The 10,000-nt window shown below is 40.7% G+C and overlaps 1 protein-coding gene across 1 annotated transcript in view; it reads left to right on the top strand.

Annotated features, from left to right (window-relative positions):
- LOC308282324 (keratin, type I cytoskeletal 50 kDa-like) overlaps positions 1 to 10,000 on the top strand; it is a gene marked incomplete at both ends in the record, with an annotated part of 25,427 nt that overhangs the window by 6,565 nt on the left and 8,862 nt on the right. The window contains 3 exons of the mRNA XM_080722669.1: positions 295 to 341; positions 672 to 774; positions 2,759 to 2,778. Coding sequence (XP_080578795.1) covers positions 295 to 341; positions 672 to 774; positions 2,759 to 2,778 — 170 coding nt within the window. The remainder of the gene's footprint in view (positions 1 to 294; positions 342 to 671; positions 775 to 2,758; positions 2,779 to 10,000) is intronic.

Raw genomic sequence — 10,000 nt, 5'->3', positions numbered from 1 at the left:
CTCCATCTCAAAATATTTAGTTCCAGGGACCCCCCAGAAGCAAAATTTGAGTTACAAATGTTCGCTTAAAGAATACATATATTCAAAGATTTGCACACGTTTTCATGACTTTTCAAAAATAGCAGATCTAGTGCTGTGAGCTTGTATATCTGCTATTTTTTATAAAATAATTCCAGGCCCCTCCAACGGGGAGGAGGGAGGGGGTCCCTGATTTGATGTAAAGTATTCCATTTATTTTACTTTCGTATTTTGCTGATTTTCTGACACAGCGGTTGCCTTTGTGTTTCTCCACAGAGCTGTGGAGATAAAGGAGGAGGTGATTGTGATGTGTGGTTTTGAAGGTAAGCATGACAATGGGAGACATGTATTCATGTTATAAGTTATAGAATGATGAATAGAATGTTCATGTAACTGGCCTGCATGCACCCATCCTTCCATCTGTCTGTCTGTCCGTCCGTCCGTCCGTCCTTCCATACAGTACATACATACATACATACATACATACATAGTAAATACTGTACATAATTATACTCTAAATTGTGACCTGTGTTGTTTGTCTAACCCTCTATCCACTCATCCAATTTGCACTGCACTTTCCCGTAAGACAGAAATTCCTCAAAGAAGACTCTAAACAAGACATGTACTGTGTGTTTGTCTCACTGTGTCTACAGAGCATAAGCCCCATATTGAGAAGAGAGTGGTGACCACGACGGAGAACCTAGTGGACGGACAGGTTGTGTCATCCACAGAGGCCACGGAGGTGATACAGATTCAGTGACCCTCAGTGTTCCAGTGTGATAGGAGTGGCACAGCACCTTCTATCTAACCATGCAATACAATTTTGATTTTAAATCTATTGTATAAATCATAACATTATATAATGCACCTTTGCAACTAAAAGGGACGCCTTTTGACATTTGTGTTATGTTAGTTCTGCTTCTCTTGCGAGCTTGCAATTAGCAAGAGAAGCAGGTTGAATAAATGCTACTGTAACTGAGGGGCTAAGATCAATCTTGCTTGAGTTTTGTACCTGAAAATATATATTTGTTTTCTTACCTATTTCTTGCCTATTATTAACATTACAAAGCGAGTTTCCAAAAAATGTACTGTATGGAAAGTCAATCCAACTGTATATAGTATAAGGAATACAAAAAACATACTGTACACATACCTTTACTATTTACAGTTTTAGGTTATTATGTCCCATAACATCAATACATTTTGCAGAAGAGTATCTACTATCTAGTAATAAAGTAATCCACTGTAACTGCCACAAGTTGTTAGGATTCAATTTTTCATAACCAAAATCCACTGTTATGGCATTGCTTCACTTAGAGCAGGTACCGTATATACCTTTATTCAGCATCACTGTTTTGCTGATGGGGTCTTACACACACTGGTGTTACATGTATTTTTCCTACTGAACAGGACATTCATCTTTTACGATACTCTATGCTGGAATAATGGTAATTATTTCTCTGTCACTGTCTCTACTTTCTCTGTTAAGCACTTGTGCTTCATTTTATGCTCTGTAAAGCACTTTGAGCTGCATTTCATGTCATGAAAGGTGCTATACAAATAAAGTTTTATTATTATTATTATTATTACAGTGATTCTTCTTTTTTTTTTTTTTTTTTAAATATCTATTTAAAGATCTAATATTTTAAATATTCTGGATGCATTTTCTGTCCAGATGTACCTGTGTGTGTGTGTGTGTGTGTGTGTGTGTGTGTGTGTGTGTGTGTGTGTGTGTGTGTGTGTGTGTGTCTGTGTGTGTGTGTGTGTGTGTGTGTGTGTGTGTGTGTGTGTGTGTGTGTGTGTGTGTGTGTGTGTGTGCGTGTGTGTGTGTGTGTGTGTGTGTGTGTGTGTGTGTGTGTGTGTGTGTGTGTGTGTGTGTGCACACTGCATGCCTGTGTGCATGCATGTGTGTGTTAGTTACTATTAAGACCAGCAGAGGTCACCTGTGTCTTACCATCACACTCGGAGTCTCAACAGTGGTGCCTGGCTCCACTTTGAGAACAAGATGATCTAATATTTCCTGAGTGAAAACAGATTGCTGTTGCATAAGTGACATTAGGAAACTTGGCTTACTGACCACCACTGAGTTCTTTAACCCAACACAGGACCACAAGCAAAGCACTGGCATTTACCATAAAGTTCAGGCTCACTACCCACCATATAAGCTATTGTACACTGCAGATAAACTCTAGATCCTATTATACATACTAAATATACTTTATGAAAGACATAATATTTTACTTTGGCTGCAGTGTTCTTATTGTTTCATAATACGTTTATTGTATTTCATTGAATGTTCTCCGATGTGAAAATCTGTGCCTTTACATACTCTTCACAAATGCATCACTGCAGGGTGGAGTGAGTGTTAATCTATCAAGTGACACAGTACAAGCCAAGACATGGTGCTATAAAAAAAAGCCACTCCTTTGGGGTTTTGCTGAATGAAACGGCTTATCGTTAAAGGGAAAGTTAAAAGTAATCAGTCACACCCAAGTATGATTCTGCCGCTATAGGCAGTTCTGCAGTGTTTATTTTACTCTCATGTCAAGTGTAGGCTAGTCAAGTGGATTTATTAGGCTCTCCTCCCTCTCCACGATGTAGTCATTAGCTGATTTCACTTGTCTGCTACAATCCCCCTTGCTGCCAAGTGCCAACCCATTGTCTTGGTAGGGTGCAGACCAGAGTCACCTAACAGTCGATTGCGTAACGCAAAAATGGATGTTCACAATATCTCCCACAGATCCCCTCACCACTGGACAGGTGCCCCAACCTAAGAGTTGCGAGTTAAACCCCACCAAGTGTCACAGATGGCATTGGCAGGAATCGAACACAGGCCTCTGTGTGTTTCAGCTCTATGGTCACCCCACCCGGTCACCCCACCTCCCAAAGCTTTTGCACATCTTATAAAGATAAGGTGTTAAAGCTATACTACACCGGAATGATCTTTGGCAAATATTTGAGTTTTCTATTATAAACTTCAAAACAGGATCTAACTAGAACTGCACTCTGTCGAGGTGCCTGCGCTAGCAGAGCGCGTCATGAGGTGTTTGTATTTATGTGTGTGTTCAAGGTTTAAGTATTGTTAAAAAGAAAATAAAAAGATTATTTAGTTTTTTGTTTTGTATGGGCATGAACACACACACACACACACACACACACACACACACACACACACACACACACACACACACACACACACACACACACACACACACACACACACACACACACACACACACACGCACGCCACAGATACGATCACGTCATATTGATGACATCTGTGTGGAATTCCATATTTGGGCAAGACTGATCAGTGGATCAGCGGGATGGAGGATTTGAGATGAATTCACACAAAAGAATTATAACCAAATATGTGAAAACTATTCAGGGATTTACTTATTTGGAAACGTTTGTCTCTGATCGGCCCAGGTGTAGTTTGCAAGATTAGTCTTGAACCGATTAGTCTTCTCTTGTCCAGACAGATGGACACACGAATGCTCTGCTCAGCTTGCCCTCTACGAACCACATTGTACAAATAAAGAATAAATGTGATAGAGTGCAACTGGGTGGGGCACATACCATGCACATGTACTGTTCACATTGATCCTCCACTGTTCCTGCTGTAGTGAACAGAATGAGTAGATACTGTATAGGTATGTACGGTAGGAGCTCAATGTTTTGCTCAAGTACGTTTTGACCATTTGCATACTTAGACATAATGCAGGAACCCTATAGCAAAGAACAATATCAACTCAAGTCATGTCCTAAAAGACAGCATGTATACCCCTGTGCCATATTCGCACACTTTAATCCTTTGAGGTCCTCACCTGATCCCATGGCATAATTTTAAAGTGATTGACAAATTACAAACCTCACGTCAAATTCACCCTGCAAGTGTCAAACTTCATACCTAATTGTAAAAAGCAAAAGTCATCACCCTTAAAGAAGAATAGTGCACCCAACAGACTCCCTCTGCAATGTGTTTTCAGAGTATATAGGCCACACTGTCCCCTTTTCTAGTATTGTTTTAATATAGCCTGAAATGTGGCATTTCATTTTAAAGTAATACTCTTTACAACTGAAATAACGATACATTGTCACACTGTGCAACTGAACTGTACTATCATTACATAATTTAAGTCATAATTATAAAGACAATATTATTTGTCTTATTTGCAAAAGTACAGTATAGAGAGAGACAGGAATGACAGGAGATACAGGATATCAAGGAGAGAGAAGGATGAGGACATGCAGCACAGGTCCCCAGGGTAGAATATGAACTGGGGATGTTGCGGATATGTTAACACCCTAACGATTTGTCATCAGTTACCTCAGTGAATGGTTATTCTGATATTTGTTGTTGAGACCCAATAAAATAACAAAGTCTTAGCCGACTCTGACACCTCATCCTCTCCAGATGGGAAAGCACCATAGAAGACAGGGGAGTACTATATACTGTACAAGACAGGGATGTACTGTACTCACAAGACAGGGAAGTACCATAGGAAGCACTACTCAATACTGTATATACTGTAATTTGAGTCAAATTATTTAGTGGGGTCCCCAGATGATTAGCTTAATGTCCATTTTTCTCACTCAACGGTAAATAATCCAACATACAGTATAAGTGTGTACAGGGTACCTGCAAATTCTGCACATTTATAAAGTGACAAATTAATTTCAAGACCTTTTAATATCAAACTGGAGGCGGACGTGAAAATAGCTGATCTACAGCGCCTCGCTGTGCGAGACGTTGTGAGCTTGTAGTTCGGCTATTTTCACAATATTTATCTATGGAACTGAGTAACGCTAAATCTAATAGGGGGTCTCCAGTTCAAATATGTTTGTTTTGGGCTCACAGCCTCAAAAGCTTGAGAACAACTGCTGTAGAAAACAGCGAAGTACCATAGGAAGCACTATGACAGGGAAGCACCATAGGAGGCACCATAAAAGACAGGGCAGCACCAGGGACGTGCTGGCCATTGGGAAAAGCGGGACAACTCCCGAACGGCTGGTTCATTCCCGGCCAGTCCAGGCCGGCCATTATGAAGTCGGCCTTTGTTCCATTTTGGGGGCTGGGCGGCCAACAAAGTAAATCGTCACTGTCGGGCAGAAACCTTGTATCTCCAAGTTTCAAATGTATACATTTTTTCGCAAAGCAAAGCCCTGCTTCATCATAAAAGGCCGTTGCACAAAAGTAGTGAAAACAGCAGATCTACAAGCACACAACGCCTCGCACCGCGAGGCGTTGTGTGCTTGTAGATCGGCTGTTTTCACTAGTTTAAATAATTTTTAAAATGATAAATACGAAACAAACGGTTTTGGACATACAAGGTTTCCACCAGACAACAACGAAATATAACTCAAATTGGCCCACTGGCTTGTCACTTGTCATGATCTGAAATGGCAAATCTTTGAGTAGCAGCAGCGCTATAGAGAGAGATCTCTCTCTATAGCACGCAATGAGGGCCTCTCCAACCCTTTTTCCCGGGCTGAATCAGGGGCCCAGCACGTCCCTGGGCAGCACCATAGGAAGCACCATATAGAAGACAGGGAGGTAGGAAGCACCATAGAAGACAGGGAAGCACCATTTGAATACCAAGAGGAAAATATGTTGCCACTACTTGCCCATCCTGTCATGGCTGGGGGTGTACTGATGTACCAGCTCACGCACGCTACAGAAATAGGCTCCTGCCCCGTTGTTTCCCTAACCCTACTTACTGAATTTGTACATACTTACTCACTTATGGTTTTCGCTGAGAGGTTGGGGATGGGAAAACACACAATATGTATGATAATACAGCTATGTTTGTTCTTATTGGAGTCAATATGTCTTTAGATTTCACTGAGTATCTGTGTGTACATTGTATGTGTGTATGTCTGGCCTTACATACTGTATATCTTGAGAACCGTTTATCCAATCAACGTCAAACTTGGTGGGTGTACGGTTGAGGAACCAAGGCAATGAAGTAAGTCGATCAGATGAGTGGTTCTACAGAACCTGTCAGATCTGAATGGCATCGCATTGCCACATTTGGGCATTGCATTGCACTAGTGATGAAGTGATGAAAGAGAAGTAGAGTAATATGGGTTGAATTATACTTTTGTAGAGCAGCAGAAGAAGAGGATGGGGGAGCAACAGAAATTGCAGTCAGATAGCCTTTGCCGGCAGAGTTTATGCATGTCACATGACATTAATTTAAACGGTTAGCTTTCACTACACTGCTGTAAAACAACAATTGTTCTGATGTAGTTTAGAAAAAGTTCAAACGCATTCTGCCCAAAATGCATACTGTAGTAGTAAGTAAACGTATAAATAATGTATTTAATATTAGGCCAATATTATATTTATAAAGCGCTTTTCAAAACATAGTTACAAGGTACTCTTTGCTTACTGTATGTTTAGAATCCTTAACTCCAAAGAGGTTTCCTGTCTTTTCTTTTTTCTTTTCTTTTTTTTTCATTTCCTACTTGATTTCGACTGTTTGTAAAACATACTTATTCTATGATTTATGGAAGGTTGTAAAGGGTGTGGATGGTAGCTGCAGGACATAACCAGTCACTGCTCAAACCAGTCTGAACCTGAATCACAGAGAAATACAGAGAACAGAAGGGCGTGGCAGAGAGCCTGAGGTAATAATATCAAAGTAGAGAAAAAGAGAGGAAGAAGGGAGAGAGGGTGTGGAAAGAGAAGATGGATGGAGAGAGTTAAACAAGAGATAAGGAGAAATGTAAGAGAGAAGGGAGATATAAGGAGGGAGAGAAAGATATTACCTTCAGTGTACATAAGTGCAATAGTTCATATTAAATATGTGGCTTTTCAGTTGATGTGCTCTTATATGTGATGGAGCCAATTCACAACAAGGGGCACATTTTTTTAAGGTTGTGGTGACTGATGTTGTGCTGTCTAATCATCCCTGTGTTTAAAAAGAGGTCATCGCAAAACGGTATATCACTGAAAACACCAGTGAAATATACATTCAAGCTTTCTGTCCCTCTTTCTTTTGGGTCTCAGTCAATGAGCATGATCACCCCCTATTGCACCCACTAAGGTGAAAGTAGTGTACTGTGGAAGGCACATTTCGATGTCAATATATCTTCGGTCCTGACGAAGATCTTCGGTTCTGACCTGACGAAGATGTATTGACTTCGAAACGTTGTCACTCTTGCCTGCACCCTGTAAAGAATAAAAAAGGCTTAAACAGTCCCCGTGTTTGCTCCAGTGCCTTCCTTCCACATATTCAAGTCCCATTCCTGAGATGCACCGGACCAGCCTAAACCAGGCTAGGCGCGGTGGACACTCTTCATACTTATGGTGAAAGTAATCTTTCATAAGAAAGAATCTCCATGGAGAAATGCAACGCTATCTATCTATCTATCTATCTATCTATCTATCTATCTGTCTGTCTATCTATCTATCTATCTATCTATCTATCTATCTATCTATCTATCTATCTATCTATCTATCTATCTATCTATCTATCTATCTATCTATCTATCTATCTATCCATCCATCCATACATACATACATACATACATACGTACATAATTATGTACGTACATACCGATACGTACATACATACATATACTGTAGGCCTATATATGAGAGAGAGAGATTGAGAGAGAGAGAGAGAGAGAGAGAGAGAGAGAGAGAGAGAGATTGAGAGAGAGAGAGAGAGAGAGAGAGAGAGAGAGAGAGAGAGAGAGAGGGAAGGAGGCAGAGCGTGAGAAAGGGAGAAAGAGAGATGAGTCAGAGTCAGAGAGGAAGAAAGACACAATAGAGAGAGAGAGAAAGAAAGAGTGGAACAGAGTGTGTCATCGGCATCATCAGCAATAGCAGCATTTCTCATATAATACTACAGTACCTTCAGTCATACAGTACACACCCAGGTAAACCATATCAGGTTCATTCTTATGATCCAGTCCTACTATGGCCAAATGGTATGGAATTAAAACTAATTCATAAATTAGAAGCAGTGCTCTTCCGAGCACAGGTCTCCACCAGGCCAGGCGTCCTGGTGGTGCTACTGTATAATAGGCCAGTGTGAAAAGGGTGGCATATGTTCTTCACCTTAGACCTTTCATGGCAATCAGACGCTGCATGCATGATTTGAAGCATTGTGTTCCAAAAATGTGTTTTGCTAAAGTCTACCTGCTGGTGGCGCTATAACAGGCCAATGTGAAAAGGGTAGCATTTGTTCCTTAACATAGTGGGAATATGTGTGGCAAATTTCACGGTAATTGCAAGCTGCGTTGATGATTTGAGGCATTTTGTTCAAAAACGGAGCAATCCTGCAAACTTTGGAAGCTAATATTAGCCAATCAGGATAGAATATGAAATATCAGACGGATCAGACTTGATCACATGACTATAGAGATACTGTGTACTGATTTGTGTTATTTTTGGAGAAAATCTGAAGGAGTAATATCCAAAAATGTGTTTTACATAAGTCGGCCCAAAGGTGGCGCTATAAAAGGCTGATGTGAAAAAAGCATGGTAAAGGTTTATCCTTAGCCTCTAGGGAGTGCGCTTACAAAGTTTGAAACTGATCGGTGGAGTTATAGGTAAAACCACAAATCGGCCTGTTATAGCGCCACCATGAGGCTGATTTAAAAATATGTCAGTGGCATTTCCTCCTCGGCCTAGTGGGAACGTGTGTGTGCGCGATTTCATGATAATTGCACTTTGCGTTTGTGATTTGAGGCATTTTGTTCAAAACGGCTCAATCCTACAAACTTTGGAAGCCAATCTTAGCCAATCAGGATGGAATATGCAAAATCGGACAGATCCGTGTCGATCACATGACTGTTGAGATACTGCCTACCGGATTTGTAGGATTTTTGGACAAAATCTGTAAGAGTAGTGTACAGAAATGTGTTTTGCAAACATCGGCCACTAGGTGGCGCTAGAACAGGCCCATTTGAAAAATGTAGGGCAGAGGTTCTGAATTGGCATCCAGGGAATGTGTGTGCTCACTTTGGCAGCGACCGGGCCAACGGCGACTGAGATTAGGTGGTCACAAACTGCGAGGACGCACGGATGGACGCACGCACGGACGCACGCACGGACGGACGAAGAGGAAAACATACTCTCCCCCATGCCTTCGGCTGGTGGAGACAAATATACGCAGTAATAGGTTATTAGGTTTTATTATATTATTATTATTATTATTATTTTTAGAAACAAGGGTAGATTAAAATTTTCCAGTAAGGATTAATGAATCAATTTCAGTATGCATTTTCTTTCTCCCCACATAATGGATGGAGAATAATGCTGTGTATCTTGACAATAAAACCCTAAGCAGTCTCTGCACAAACTGTAACTGCAGGATACAGGTTTTGTTTATTCAGGAAATTCTTCAGTAATTCAGTTCAGTGTCTCACTCAAGAGGACATTGGTAATCTTTGAATGCATTGGTCCTGAGGGTATTGAACAAGATCGCTAAAATATGCATGTCTTCACAATAAAGCCACGTATTTCCCTGCACAGTTGGAATGCAGTATGTGGTTACTTTCATTTGATTTGATTGGATTTAAGTGTTGCTGAGTGGTTAACACTCGCTAAGCAGGGCTTCCATGTCTTGCTAAACCCAAATAATGGCCATTGATGCAAGCTGCACATTGGCTGTTGTGGGAATCTGATCCTGTGATCCTTCTACTCACAAGTCCATGTCAAATCACTCAGCCAAGATTAAATAAAATCACCCATACACTTCTGAACAAAGCCTTTATTTATTTTCTTCTAATTGAAAGTGCTTTTGATCCAGCCACAATGCATGATGTAGCTGTACGTGTGCACTGTGCACGGTATATCAATGGTCTTCAACGGGACCCCTAGGGGTTCCTCAGAGTTACTACAGGGGGTCCTCCAAATCTTTATGTGATAGAAACCTTTTTTCTCCTTTTTTATATTAACCACTTGAACCCTAGTGTCCATATTCTGAGAACTTTAGCCAAAATAGCAGATCTACAAGCTCACAAT

The sequence above is a fragment of the Nannobrachium achirus genome, assembly GCF_963921795.1.
Source record: "Nannobrachium achirus genome assembly, chromosome: 3".
In the NCBI taxonomy this organism is placed as follows: domain Eukaryota; kingdom Metazoa; phylum Chordata; class Actinopteri; order Myctophiformes; family Myctophidae; genus Nannobrachium; species Nannobrachium achirus.
This window is presented reverse-complemented; position numbering and strand designations above follow the sequence as displayed.